The sequence below is a fragment of the Drosophila sulfurigaster genome, chromosome 3, assembly GCF_023558435.1.
Source record: "Drosophila sulfurigaster albostrigata strain 15112-1811.04 chromosome 3, ASM2355843v2, whole genome shotgun sequence".
In the NCBI taxonomy this organism is placed as follows: Eukaryota; Metazoa; Arthropoda; class Insecta; order Diptera; family Drosophilidae; genus Drosophila; species Drosophila sulfurigaster.
This window is the reverse complement of record NC_084883.1, coordinates 55434450-55448626: the sequence shown is the minus strand read 5'-3', so window position 1 is coordinate 55448626 and position 14177 is coordinate 55434450. Positions and strand designations below refer to the sequence as shown.

At 41.6% G+C, this 14177-nt stretch overlaps 3 protein-coding genes across 3 annotated transcripts; 2 read left to right on the top strand and 1 right to left on the bottom strand.

Moving 5' to 3' along the window:
• The first annotated feature begins 681 nt into the window (after positions 1–681).
• On the top strand, positions 682–5244 carry LOC133840341 (ubiquitin-protein ligase E3B). Its single transcript, XM_062272119.1, has 7 exons — positions 682–1107; positions 1170–1650; positions 1709–2089; positions 2149–2765; positions 2829–2947; positions 3073–4250; positions 4310–5244. The coding sequence occupies exons 1-7, from the start codon at positions 947–949 to the stop codon at positions 4592–4594; spliced, it is 3222 nt and encodes a 1073-aa protein (XP_062128103.1). The 5' UTR covers positions 682–946; the 3' UTR covers positions 4595–5244.
• A 1602-nt stretch (positions 5245–6846) lies between these two features.
• LOC133840348 (T-box transcription factor TBX6) lies at positions 6847–9304 on the top strand. The gene is made up of 5 exons (XM_062272128.1): positions 6847–7582; positions 7648–7819; positions 7946–8213; positions 8278–8415; positions 8478–9304. The coding sequence occupies exons 1-5, from the start codon at positions 7492–7494 to the stop codon at positions 9051–9053; spliced, it is 1245 nt and encodes a 414-aa protein (XP_062128112.1). The 5' UTR covers positions 6847–7491; the 3' UTR covers positions 9054–9304.
• A 1999-nt stretch (positions 9305–11303) lies between these two features.
• On the bottom strand, positions 11304–12756 carry LOC133840350 (uncharacterized). Its single transcript, XM_062272130.1, has 5 exons — positions 12483–12756; positions 12340–12420; positions 11873–12220; positions 11696–11815; positions 11304–11641 (listed from the first exon to the last, which is right to left on the bottom strand). The coding sequence occupies exons 1-5, from the start codon at positions 12660–12662 to the stop codon at positions 11426–11428; spliced, it is 945 nt and encodes a 314-aa protein (XP_062128114.1). The 5' UTR covers positions 12663–12756; the 3' UTR covers positions 11304–11425.
• Between the last annotated feature and the right edge of the window lie 1421 nt (positions 12757–14177).

The window sequence follows — 14177 nt, the reverse complement described above, 5'->3', positions numbered from 1 at the left end:
TGTGTCATTTGATCGCCATTTTCAAGTGATCGTATTTCCGATACATAAATATATTAAAAAATTGCAGATCGAAAAATTAATTAATCCAATACTAGCAAAGTCAGCAGTTTAAAACTCGAAAAATACCGAATCAACTTTTATGTTTCTTATTATTTAAAAATAAATTATTTCTTTTTTGACCAACTATAGTTTGTATATTTACAAATGAATTATTAATTCAACCGCGACATTATCGAAGAAAAACATTTGTAGTGCTGTAAAATGTTGTGTAATTAAAGCATACAGTCTATCGTTTATCGATTACTTTGAGTCGATGTTAAAAGAGCAGTTTTTTCTACTTTAGTTGCTGATCTTTTAGCATTCAAATAAAGATTGTATATATTTTATTTGTAGTGCAACGGAAATGTTGATGTAGAGGTATTCAAGTTGGATTAAAGTATATGTATGTTATTGATTAGCTTATTATTTAAGAAAAATAACAGTAATTAAAGCAATGTCTTTTAATTGACGAGTTATTTTATGACCAGACAAACTTTTTAAGGTAAATAACTAAAGTGTATGTATTTAGAAAGGATTACAGGTTTTTTTTTTAAATGTATGTACGTGTTCAGAAAAACAATCAATTCAAAACATGGCGCGTCTTTTTCTATATTTTCGGTATATTAAGCAAAAATTTCTGTATATTTTTAACTTTGGCCTGCGGTCACGCTGGTTGTCTTGTGTTTAGTTGAGGATAATGAAAAATTTTTGTTATTGAAAAGTTTTAATGCAAAGCAAGCTGCATAAACAAAATGCACATTAAACTGGAGAGCTTTAAAATCAATGCGAATTGTTAAATTGCCGCGCAAACAACAATATAGCCCAACGAATCGCAATAATATCAAGAAAAACAACAAAATAGTTACAGCCACCCCGAAATAAGAACAAAAACAACCAAATAACAAAAATGTTTGCACAAGCGGAATCCCAGAAAAGCAGCTTCCTGGAGCAGACAAAGGCAGCACGAGAGGAGCGTGCACTGGAGAAGCGACGTGAGGAGGGAGCTATTCTATTGCAAGCGACCCTCAAGGGATTCGTCGCACGCAGCAAATACCAAAAGCGCATCATGTAAGTCACTAGGTAGAAGAATGGAAAGACCACTTTAGCTAATTTGTGTATTCAACGTGTAGCCAAGACTTTGATGCGCTTTTAACGGACGAGAAAGAATCGGATCCGCTGCTACCCGCCGTGCAGGTTTATCCCGTGCTGCGTCGTTTTCTCACACAAATCAAATTGGACAAAAATGATGGACGCATGCGTGAACGTCTCGAGTCAATTTGTCGCTATGTGAATCGTGCCATGGAGGTGGATAATCCCAAGATTTCCTATGCCGCACTGTGTCTGCACAAAGAGCGCAGTTTGCCGTGGATTGGACACATTAAACTACTGCTAACAAACTGCTTACTGCTTTTGCCAGAACTCAAACCCGAGAATCATGCGGACAGCATATCATTGGCCCTCTTTCTGCACACACTAATTGTGTTCACTTCACCCAAATCGTGGTCCATACTGCGCAATCCGCAGTTTGAGCGTTTGCAGCCGGCCATGCAGAAGATATGTTGCAACATTCAGGGGCATCTAGTGCAGCATGGTTTCTACAAGACAATGCGGGTAACAAATTTGACTAAACTCCAATTGTACGTAAAATTCAATACCGTGTAATTCACAGCTTATACTGCTACGTGGAACTGCTCGTGAGGAGCTGTCTGTGAAGACTGTGACGTTAGTGGCCATCGTTACACTCTGTCTGCGTCCACTCATTGATGGCGATTACAGTCGCAATTTATTATCTCAGTTTCTCAGCGAAATTTTTTCGGTGCCCGCTCTCATTTATCATCTACATCAGAGCACGCCGCAGTGTATCGAACAGTTTGGCTCTATGTTGCTGTTGAAGCGTGCGTTGAGCATTTCAAAAGATTTTCAATGGTTCGAGGAGTTCGCGGCTAGTATGTCCGGTACCAAAACGCTGGCGTATCTGGGCAACATTGTAAACATGTTCAACATTGACAATCAATCCGAGGCCAAGCAATTGGCCTTTCCACTGCTAACCGTAAGTTACATTGGTCATTTGCCAATCATCTGACTTATGTCTAACTCAACGCATTCCAGGAGACCACCACATCGCTGCTGGAATTAATACCCAACACGGTGACCACCAAGGGCGTTTTTACGCAGTGGCACGAGCTACTCGGCTGGCATACACCTTGTGCGGAGCCAGCGCAGAACCAAAATGTGGCCCTTATCAAGAAGCAATTTCATATGCTGTGGGATCATCGCTGCATCAAACTGCTGCTGGGTGATTTGCTTAAGCAGATCAATGAGAACTACGAACGCATTGAGTTCCAATCACCACAACAGCCCTCAACCAGCAATCTTCTGCGTCGCGCCCTGGAACGTAGTCACACTGGCTTGTTGGCTAGCGCAACTTGCAAGCAGACAAAGGTCTCTTGGCGTAAGCTAGACAATAACGATGTGCTGCAAGTGTCACGCATCTGTGGAATGTATTATGCAGCACTTAGCACTCTCTCCCAAATGCGTCTCGACATTCTTACCGGCATTTGTTATAATGATAATGTTTTGTATGACATTTGGTTGTTGCTCACTTCGCTGGGTCCCAACTGTGGCATGAAGGAATATCTGGAACTGTTGCGCTGCGAGACGGCTGTGCAGAAGCCACAGACAGCCATGCTTATGCTCTTCTGTGACTGTATGACGCACTACGTTACGTGAGTTATCAACAAAGTTGCTGCCATTAAAGTTTGTTAATATATTTTAAATTTTAACTGCAGCATTCTGGATGAGTATGAAATGTACACAGAGCAGTCGCCCTTCAAACTCAACGACTATGTCATGCTCACGTATTTTCTGAACAATATGCTTTTCAAACTGATCAATGATAACATTTTGGGTAAGCATGGCCATTACATATCGACGTGAAAAAAGTGCCAAAGAAATACAGTTACAAAAGCTATATATCGTAATAGCTTTTTCTAAATGCAACTTATTTATTTGAATTTCCTTATATTTTTCTAGGTGCTAAGAACATTGTACAAAATCCAGTTTTCGTTTCGCTGCATACGCTGCTGCTTTGTCTATATCGTCGTGACTGTCGTCGTCCCTTTACGCCGCCCAATCATTGGCTCATCCCCGAGGTAAAGCCGTCGACATTCATCAATGATCTGGAAAAGGCCAAACGCAATGCTATGCTGCTGCTGGCAAAGATGCCGCACATTATTCCCCACGAGGATCGGGTCAAGTTATTCCGCAAATTCGTACAGAACGAGAAGGCTGTTATGGGTCTGACGGAGAGCGCCTGTGCCTCGCCACGTTCAGCTCTGATTGTCATTCATCGCGAGCGCATCGTTGAGGATGGCTATCGCCAGTTAGCCGCGCAACCCACACATGCTCTTAAAGGTGTCATTCGAGTGCGATTTATCAATCAACAGGGCTTGCATGAGGCGGGCATTGATCAGGATGGTGTCTTCAAGGAGTTTCTCGAGGAGACCATAAAGAAAGTGTTTGATCCATCGCTCAATCTGTTCAAGACCACATCCGATCAGCGACTGTATCCATCGCCCATCTCCTATGTGCAGGACAATCATCTGCAGCTCTTTGAGTTTGTTGGTCGCATGCTGGGCAAAGCTGTTTACGAGGGGATTGTGGTCGATGTGCCTTTCGCCTCGTTCTTTCTCTCCCAGTTGCTGGGACAGACGCAGCAGGCTCTTTATTCATGTATGGATGAGTTGCCTTCGCTGGACAACGAACTCTATCGCAGTCTCACCTTTATCAAGCACTACAAACAAGATGTGGCTGATTTGAATTTAACTTTTTCGGTGGATCAGGATGTTATGGGCAAGATTGTGACGCACGAACTACATCCTGGTGGCAAGGCGCGTGTGGTCAACGATCACAACAAGCTGGTCTACATACATTACATGGCCTACTTTCATATGAACACACAGATTCGTGAGCAAACGCAAGCATTCAATCGTGGCTTCCGCAGCATTGTGAATCCTGAATGGTTGTCGCTCTTCTCGCCACCGGAGCTGCAGCGTCTGATCTCAGGCGATACGGTCCCATTGGATCTGCGAGATTTGCGCAAGCACACACAGTATTATGGTGGTTTTCATGACTCCCACCGCGTTGTTGGCTGGCTGTGGGACATATTGGCAAAAGATTTTACTGAGGACGAGCGCAAATTGTTTCTCAAGGTGCGTTGAATTGCGAGTAAATGGTATGAAGAATTTTACTTATCCGATTTACCTTGCAGTTCGTTACTAGCTGCTCCAAGCCGCCGTTGCTGGGCTTTGCGCATCTGGAGCCTCCATTTTCCATACGCTGCGTGGAGGTTGGCGACGATGAGGACACTGGTGACACCATTGGCAGTGTCATTCGAGGTTTCTTCACTATACGCAAAAAGGATCCTCTCAATCGGCTGCCCACTTCGTCCACCTGTTTCAATCTGCTGAAGCTGCCCAACTACCAGAAGAAGTCCACGTTGCGAGACAAACTACGCTATGCTGTGAGCAGTAACACGGGCTTCGAGCTCTCCTAAACTATTGGATTTGGAGCTGGAGCTGGATCTGGATCTGGTTCAAGTAGCCGCTACATATCAGAGGGTGCTGAGCTTTCGGTGTTGTTATCTCTTTCAATTATTATTCTTAACCTTTCTTGCTGAAATGTCGTTATACACATGTAGATATGTATGTCCCTTTCCCCCGAACACTCTCCATCTTTTTAATACATTATTATCAACATTTTGGATGTTGAATTGATTTTTTTTATGTATGTAAGTAAGTTTCAGGCAATTGTATATTGTGCGTGTGTGTTTTTAGATATTTTATGAAACACATTTTTATCAATTGACGAAAAGCATAAATAATTATTACACATATTAATGAATATATATATAACGCATTGTATGTATATGTATAAACGTATAGCTGTGATAAACAAATTATAATAAACACTAAAAACGACAAAATACGAAGCTAAATTAATAAAAAAAACAAAAACCATATAGTTAATTTGAAAAACGATAAGCATAAGCATAAACCGAATTAATTGTACTATTTATAATTTGGCCGTGCGATAAATATTTAATCCACAAATGTCATAAGTTAATAATGTGAAACACAAGAAAAACAAAACCAAAAACCAAAAGAAACAGCAACAATAAATCTAAATGTCTGATTCGTGTGTAAATTTGGCTTGTTTGTCTTTTAAGCAAATAGATATGTCATCTACAGTATTCCATTCCCAAAGATAACAAACAACAAATTACATGCAACAAACAAGCCAAAAACGGCAGCAATTAGTGAATGGTTGCTTACCGAATTTCCCCGGGTTTTTCCAAGCGCAGGCAATGAATGAAAACCGATGCCGCCGATGCCGTTACAGTCGCGCTAATGACACAAATCCCAAATGCCGTCTGGACCCAGCTAATTGCCTGAGTCAGTGTCGGGAGGATCGAGGCGACAGATAGGAAGTGCACTTAGGCTTTGCATTGGATAAGCGGAAATGTTGCGCAGAATTTATGCAAAATGTTCGTCAAATTACCGGAAATTCAGATGACTAATGACTCTAGTCAGTCATTTGGATTTCGAAATGATAAAAAAGGGTTTCCCAATAACTGAAATATCTTCAAGAAGATCACGATCATATTGCCATTTTTAATCTCGGTTTTCTTCAATATTATTTGACATTTTTATGGGGGTTCCGGTTATCCCTTCCTTCAAATAATCGAAAACTGTCGCCCTTTTGTGGTTGAACTATCTTTTTACAATACGCTCCCAAGACAATGCCAACAAATTGATGTACAGACCCACAAAACAAGAATCATAACAATAATATCCAAAACTCTCTCGAATAAGACCAATACTAGGGGCAGAGGAAACAGTCGGAGGTCTGTTGTCGGTCGTCAGCTCATCAGAGCCATAAAAACCATTGTTCCCAAGCAGCAGCATCCCTGCGACAAAGTGTGATGATTTTTATGAGCTGCCTGTGAGTTTTTGCCGACAGTGACGCCGTCGTTGTCATTTTTGTCGTCCTGTCGCTGCCAACAACAAGTGGTAACAAGTGAGTTCGTCTCCGACTCCGACTCCGTCTACGACTAACACTCAAGTGGCATTGACTCGACTCTTTTGCGGCAATTCCTTGGCGCCAGTTTGATGTTGTGGTGCCTCAACAATTTGTTGCAAGTACCGTTTAATATTTGATTACGGTAACTTATCAAGAGGCGGATCTATATACTTAGTTCCACAACAGGTCCAACTTGTAGTACTCTTATACGGTAGCTCCGTTTATGCTGATTTCAGATAAGCTGAATGTAGTACCTACGTACTACAATATATATCCACTTGAGCCAGCTGCTAGATGATCAGTTGATAGTCGACTTTCTTCTCATTCTGTATGGGATTCTAAATTCTAAAATTGTTCTTGAGTGCCGCTGGGAGTCAGCTGTTAGTGACGATTTGCTTGATAAATATTTGAAACACTTTCAAAACATAAATAAACGTTTGTTTCTTGAAGACTTGGGTTAATATTAACAAATACAAAAGTTTTCTGAAAGTGGATTATTGGCCACATAATATTAAAATAGAAACAATTTTTTTTTTAATTTATAAACTCGTTAAGCTAAAAACTTTATCAAATACAATTAGGAATGTTAAGATGTAGTGTTTCGTTTGTTTGGTTTTTAGAAAACTATTAATTTATCTAGTTTCTTTTAAATGCTAATCCTTTTTTTCAGTTTTCTACTCTAAATTTAATTTTTTGCTCTAAGGTACATATTTCTTGAGTAAAACTCTGTTCTGTTTAATAAAAGTTTCGAAATCAATTTTCGTAGAAAAACATAAAGTCTTTTAAGCTAATCGGCTTTTAATTCTGTTGGCCCAGATGTAAACCATTTCCATGCTGATTTCCAAAAATACCGAAATGTAGTTCAAAGTGATGCCCCCGTAATGCAGTTAATGCTATCAATGATAATATGGGCGCCCATTATTTAGTTCCCGTCACACACGAGATTGCTCAAAATGGCGCTCCAATGCAGCGGAGCGAGACAACCAGAGAGACGGTAGAGCAGCAACCAATGCCAAGACAGCAGATTAAAGAGCGCTAGCCAGAGAGATCAGTCTGAGAGAGAGTGGGACAGAGTAAGAGAGACTGAGAGTGAAACAGGTCGGGTGAGTACCTGAGACGACGGCATAGAACCAAATCGAGACGAGACAAAAAAAAAAAAACTCAACCGACCGGATTCGACTAGCAGCGAGTTAGGGGCAACTGGAATTTAGAGCGCAACAGTTTCAATCTGAACAGCAAAGCGAACGGTTCGTTGACGTTCAAAGAAAGAGTGATCGCATTCTACATCATATAACGAGAGAATTTAGAGTGAGATCCTAAACGCATTTAGTTAAATTCTACTTGGAGTACATACAACATATAACATACACTATGTTGGCACTCTCGAACATTGCCGATCTGCGGCTGCAGCAGCAAATCGCCCATGAGATATATCGCCAGCAGATTATGCAACGTCTACCAGGTAAGCAGAGCGCACTTCCTCGCTTTTGGCTTTGCCGACGGCACTAACAGTTCGATTCTTTGCAGATCCACTGTGCGGTATGTTTGCATCACATTTTGCAGCAGCTCCTTCGCTGCCACCGCCACCGCCACCTCCGCAACCCTCGCTGCCTGGCGTCTCGGCCAAGCTGGAAAACAATGAACTGTGGCAACAATTCCACAACATTGGCACTGAAATGATCATCACCAAGAGCGGCCGGTACGTTAAATGTCTCTACGTGTTGAAGCTTATCTACACAAAGATATGCCCGAAGAATGGGAGCATCAGCAACTATTTGTTATTCTTCTTTGCACTAAGCAACAATTATTATTGCTTCATTTACAGACGCATGTTTCCCTCGATGCGTGTCTCGCTCTCTGGCCTCGAGGAGGAGACCAACTATTGTGTGCTGCTGGAGATGGTGCCCATTGGCGACTGTCGTTACAAGTTCTCCGGCTCCCAATGGGTGCCAGCTGGCGGAGCCGAGCCACAGAGTCCACAGCGCATGTATCTGCATCCGGATAGTCCAGCTACAGGCAAACACTGGGAGTCACAGTCGCTGCTCTTCAGCAAAGTCAAGTTGACGAACAACACGCTGGATAACAATGGACATGTAAGTGACAACTGATCTATTACACTGCGATGCAGTTATTAAGAATCTTTTCTTCACTCCTTAGATCGTTTTGGCCAGCATGCACAAGTATCAGCCACGTTTGCATATCGTACGTGCCGCAGATCTGTCGCAGCTGCATTGGGCGCCACAACAGGCCTTTGTCTTCCCCGAGACAGAGTTCATTGCCGTAACAGCTTATCAGGTGTGTACTCTGCTCTATTTAAGTGTTTGATCGCATACTAAGTTTGAATATTCGACTTGCAGAATGATCGCATCACCAAGCTGAAGATCGACAACAATCCCTTTGCAAAGGGCTTTCGAGAGACCGGGCAATCACGCTGCAAGCGCAAGCTCAATGATTCCCCGCCACCTGCTTCGACAAGTGGCTCTGAAGCTGGAGCCAGTGTGGAGCTGACAATTTCGCCGTCGGCGAAACGTCTGCGTCTAGCAGAACAGCGTCCTCAACCGTCCGCTGCTGGCTTCGTTGTGCCGCCTCATTATCTGCTGGATACACTGGAGACCAATTGCTATCTCACAGCGTCAGCACCTCAAACACATCGCATTGATTATGCCAGCCACATCGCCAGCTATCCAAGTTGGGCTTATGCGCCGCCATCGCCAGATACGTCGTGTGCCTCCTCCTCTGTTTCATCCTCCGCATCTTCCTCAAGTTGCGACTCAGACACCGATACCATTGTGGACGTTGTGGGCAATGCCACAAGCAATGCGGAGCCCGAGTCGATTAGCCAAGTCACCACAGCAGCTGCTCCGCCAAAGCCAAAACGCAGCAGCTTTAGCATCTTGGACATATTAGGCGCGACAGTCGCTCCGTCTAGTTAGTTTAGTTGAGTTTAGTTTTGCAGTTTTGCTCCCATTTCAGCGGTTGCTCCTCACAGTGCCTTATACACATTTAATTAGCGTTTAGTTACCGAGTGTTTAAATTGTGATATTTTGCAGTTCATTAAGATTTCCAGGTATTTACCATCAGTATTTATCTTAAGTATTTATTATGTAATTTTAATTGTTTGAAATGATTTCGTAATGGATTTATTGTCTTTGGCATTTTAATGCGAGTAAATAAAGAATTTTTACAAGTATTTCATAAACGATTTCTTTTTATGGCAATTTTAAAGGGCGTCGGATAGTTGAAATTGCAAGTAAAGTGGTTACGAGATAAGTGGGAAATACTACACGATATATTTATCTGATTTTTATCATATTTTGTCGTATAGTTTATATTTTCAGTGGAAAATAAGAAAGTGGAAAATGCCTAAAGATCGCTCTTTATATTAACGTTATACATTTATCTTTCTGTTAGATCATTTTATTCTAAGTAGGGTTATCAACTCAATTACCAAAATCATGGAAATTAAACAAATTAATCCTATTCCTCATTTCAAAAATATTATATGTTTTTCGTTTACAAATTCCGTCCTAGAGATAAATTTATTAGTAATATGTAGAAATCTAACGAAACACTAGCAAATCACGGTAGCGAGCCTCCACTGTGGGGTAATTCACTTTTTAGTGCAGCTTCAGTCATGCGATAATCTCTCGCAGCCTTGCTTATACATAAGGTATAACTTATTCTTCTCTGCTTACCATTTAGTTTGCTGCTTCTTCGAAAATGCTTCTGCTGTGCTTCTTCCATTTTGCTCACATTCCATTTGGAGTATAACATAATTGCGTCTCATATCTCTCGCACATGTTCTGCCCATAAAACCAGTTCCTCTTTGCGTTCTTCGTTCTCCTCGTTTGTGGAGAGTATGGAGTTGTAGTTGTTGGATGTATAGAGTGTGCTCTCCCAGGCCACGCAAGCAAGAACAACACCGACGACATGAACGCTTATCAGCAGATCAGAGAGCGCCGCATCTTAAATGCTGGCGCCAGCGCCAATGCGCTGATTGAGCGCGACGATCGCCAGGTAATCCTCTGGTCAGCAAGCCAGCCAACGAGCCAAATGTAATTGATGTTTTCACGTTGTAGTTGTTTGCTATTTACATGCGCCAATTGTAGGAACCAAAGAGCCACTTGCTAAACTTGATGTTGATGTTTTTGGGGCTGGCCAAAAGGAAATGAGAGGGCGACAATGGCGGCATCTTTTAAATGGACCTCGAACTATTGCCAGTTGTTCAAATTGCCAATCTTCGACGGTGGCATTTCATTTCCAATCGCGTTAAGAAACAATTGTTAAACGGCTACCCGATTTTATATCCAAAGCAATATACATACTCCTCACACCACACACGTAGCAAACAACCTGTTTTGGTTTTGTTGTTGGTTTTCTCTCTATCTCTCTCTCTCGGATGTCGCCATCTGTTGCTTGTCGGCGACTTGGGGCTGCAGCTTCCCATTCATGTTGCCGCTGGAAGTGTTTATGGGCTCCACATTAGCCACGCTGCATATTCATGTTAAACGTCGCCAAAAAGACTAACGATGCCAAACGGCTATTGTGTTGTTTTTGTTGTTGATGCTACGACTGCGGGTTATTTGCTAAAATTTATTGAATTCTCATTTACGAACAACCACGGAGACACAAGCACCAATACCAATACCGATATGAGAGCGAGAGCCAGATCCATTTCCATTTTCAGGTTCAGGTTCACAAACATTCGCATGTCAAAGTCAAATGAGCGCCGTCGCGAGTTTTGATGTGCCATCGAAGATAAGCAACTTTTTTTTCCTTCCTTTTGTGTCCCAGGCCGTGTATTTTGGTTGAATGCGCTCCTGCTTTGCTGATGTTTGTAGTTCTTCTACTTGTTGTTTTTGCTATGCTCTCTCTTATTGTGTGTGTGTGTAATTTCACTGGAAATTAATGTTATGGCGGCCAAAATCAAAGTCATTGGACATTTTTCGCTGGCGACAATTTTATCGGCAACACAACAAAATCATTTGGCCTAGAGATGGGCGCCAGTCCAGTCGTGCTCACATCATCTAACCACAAACTGCTATCTCATATGAAAGCGAAAGCGTTCTTTTATTTCATACAATATTCAACCCGTGCTCGTGCTTCGCACGTACACATCTCCAACCGGCGCGGGGTTTTTGGCGACGCTGGCGGTTCTATGTCTGACGAAACACTTCAATTACTATAGAAGTGGCAGAGATAAGATATTTATTTAGAAGATCAGCTTATTGGCTCATATACATATGCATGTATGTATCTCAGATATAACTTAAAATATAATTATATGCAACTTCCTGCGTTGCATTTATGGACAAGTATCGTTACGAGTGGTTTTGCGACGATGCCAATGATTGGGATTCTTATACTCCACTAAGTTTGTCAAATCGAAGCCAGCCGGCACAGTAATATACTTCTTTTCACCTGGCAATTTCTCCCTTTTCTGCATTTCGGGCATATCTTCGAAAGGCGACACATAGGGCTCAACATCGAGAGCATTCTGATTCGATGCAGCTATAGTAGACTGAAAAAGAAATTTATATATAAAATTCATATTTGTTAATAACGTTAACGTTACTTGGCGTGACTCCATAGAGGGCTGGTTACGGAAACACTTCTGCTGTTCTTTCTCTATTAGTATTTTCTCCGATTGAATGCCCAAAGCAGTCTGAAAGCTGCACGATGCAGAAGTAGAGGACTAAAAAAGAAATTTATATATAATATTCATTTTCGTTGATTAAACGCATAGCATTACTAGGTGTGGTTTCACATATAACTTGTTGACGACACCCTTCTGCTGCTCTTTCTTTATTAGTTTATCTACCGATTCATTGGGCTTGAAATAGTTTTCCAAATTAGTAGAAAATCTACCCTGCAGCAAAGAATTACTCCTAGGGTGGCACTGCTGTTTAACCCAGATTTCGGTGAACGCAAATTTTTGCAAAACTTCCTTATTTATTTGATTGACCGGTAACTCTTCACTAATCTTAGCAGACATACTCCGTTTTTTCTGGACGTCCATATTGAATACGTCGAAGTCAGGCGTGGCGCAGCGTGGTTTTGACACCTCGTATTGATCGGTAAATGATTGGTTAAAGTAAAGCTTGAATATAAAAATAGTAATTACTTAAATTGTTCATTTTAATTGCAGTTGCTGATCTTATAAAATATGATAAGACTGTGACTGCAAACAGAGTGCATTGTAATTTGTAAGATACTTACAAAATTTGCATTATTTTCGATGCCGGAGGCAATGTTGGAGTCACTGGAACTCTCGGAATCACTTTCTGTGTTTAGAGTTATCTGCAACGTGAAACAGAAGAATTGCATAAATTGCGCATTGGATAAATCAAACTTGAACTTGCCTTAACAGCTTCCAAAAGATTTGTTAGAGGTTTGTCGGTTTCTTCGTGATTATAGACGTTATTGGATAAATCCGCCAAACCATCCAGATATTCATTGCTCTGCGCGAAGGAATGAAGAGAATCCTTTTTTTTCTCCATTTCAGCTAAATATTTGTTAACCGGCTTTGAATTTTGACTCATTTTACGACTTTCTTTCTTTAAGAAATTGTAATTGTGTGACAAAATAGCAAGAAGAAGCTAGTCAGGAGTCAGAGAGAAAGAGAGCGACAACAATTTAATGGCCTTCTGAGTCACAAGTTGTGACTGCTGACAAAAGCCATTTATATCGATATTTCCATAATTCCGATAAATTAGTTGATTGATTTCGTTGTGAATAGATTTTCGTTCAAGTGATCTCGTGTGTGTGTGCAAATAAACATATGTAGTACATACATATATAATTGGTGCACTTGACGGCGGCTTTTGTTGTTGTTCTTCCATTGGTCTTTCATTGTTCGGCGCGATTTGCAAAAATGATGCGTAGTTTGTCTGCCTGCTTGTGTGGGTGGATTTTCATTATCCTGTAATTGTTTGTGCTATTGTTCACACGCTACGTTTGAAAAATTACACGCTTTGTTAATTGTTCCAACCCCGAGCAGGCCCAAGACACATACATACCTAATAAATACACATGCATATGTGTGTACATATATATGTAGTCCATTTGCATAGACTGCTAGGTCCGCTGCTTAGTAGGTTTGGCTTCGCTCTAGTTTAAAACCTCGGCTTAGGGTAAAGCACACAGGGCATAAGTTCGAGATATAGATTAGGAGCTGGGTTAGGTTTATGGCTTGGCACTGGCGGCACACGACGTTACTCGCTGCATTGTTTTATTTTCTGGATCAGCAAATATGATTTTCGACAATAGCAATCTCAAGTAGCCGTACTTTGTGCGTTTTCGATGTTTGCTTAACGCCGGCTACGGTGTTAAACCCTGAAGAAGAAAAGAGAAACATAATTATCTTTGCGGACACAGCAAAAACATGTATACAAAAGCGAGTACACTTGCTGCCTCACTCCCACTCAGATAATGAGAGTGGGAGTGCGCCAACAAGCAGTGCAAGTGAACTGCTTGCTTTCATTTGGCGCACTATTCAAATTGCTTGCCGTGACGCGTAAAACGCTTTTCCACTCATTAGCACTTGATGTTTACTGCCCACCCTCCAATTGTTGCTTGTAATTAACTTTCGTTTAGGATATGGTAATGGAAATGGTTTAGTTTTGCTCCCCATTTGTGCTGTTTACACACACAAAGTGTATCTAATTTCATGAGGCACCCGTAAAATGCAACAGCCAAATGCATTAATTACGCTCACGCTGCCAACCTGCGACATCTGCTGCTGCCATCGTTGCCTCTGCAGTTTAATGAGGCATTCAATGCACTTACAACCTTGCGCCTGTCAACACATCTACAGCACAGAGGCATAGTCGACTGCAGCTCGACATCTGTCACCCGTTCGTTGTGCTATAAAACCGCAGTTCCCCTTCTGCCTCTGTTCCCTCCCGCCATCTGTTGAGGCTACAAACTCCCTGGCGACTTCAATTTGTAAATCGATTTGGTGGTAAATTGAAATTATTGTTTGTTTTTTTTTCTTTGTGTTCTTTTGGCTGCTCTTGGCCCCGACTAGAGTCTGAAACACGCCTCCCCCGTCAACG

What these genes read in the sequence shown, in the direction of transcription:
- LOC133840350 (XM_062272130.1), bottom strand. Translation starts at nt 12,662, where the DNA reads ATGAGTCAAAATTCAAAGCCGGTTAACAAATATTTAGCTGAAATGGAG. An exon ending in ATCTTTTGGAAGCTGTTAAG is followed by an intron (nt 12,421 to 12,482) that starts GCAAGTTCAAGT and finishes TTCACGTTGCAG; the next exon opens with ATAACTCTAAACACAGAAAG. An exon ending in TCGAAAATAATGCAAATTTT is followed by an intron (nt 12,221 to 12,339) that starts GTAAGTATCTTA and finishes TTTATATTCAAG; the next exon opens with CTTTACTTTAACCAATCATT.
- LOC133840341 (XM_062272119.1), top strand. Translation starts at nt 947, where the DNA reads ATGTTTGCACAAGCGGAATCCCAGAAAAGCAGCTTCCTGGAGCAGACA. An exon ending in GTTTCTACAAGACAATGCGG is followed by an intron (nt 1,651 to 1,708) that starts GTAACAAATTTG and finishes TGTAATTCACAG; the next exon opens with CTTATACTGCTACGTGGAAC. An exon ending in AGCGCAAATTGTTTCTCAAG is followed by an intron (nt 4,251 to 4,309) that starts GTGCGTTGAATT and finishes TTTACCTTGCAG; the next exon opens with TTCGTTACTAGCTGCTCCAA.
- LOC133840348 (XM_062272128.1), top strand. Translation starts at nt 7,492, where the DNA reads ATGTTGGCACTCTCGAACATTGCCGATCTGCGGCTGCAGCAGCAAATC. An exon ending in GATTATGCAACGTCTACCAG is followed by an intron (nt 7,583 to 7,647) that starts GTAAGCAGAGCG and finishes GATTCTTTGCAG; the next exon opens with ATCCACTGTGCGGTATGTTT. An exon ending in ATCATCACCAAGAGCGGCCG is followed by an intron (nt 7,820 to 7,945) that starts GTACGTTAAATG and finishes CTTCATTTACAG; the next exon opens with ACGCATGTTTCCCTCGATGC.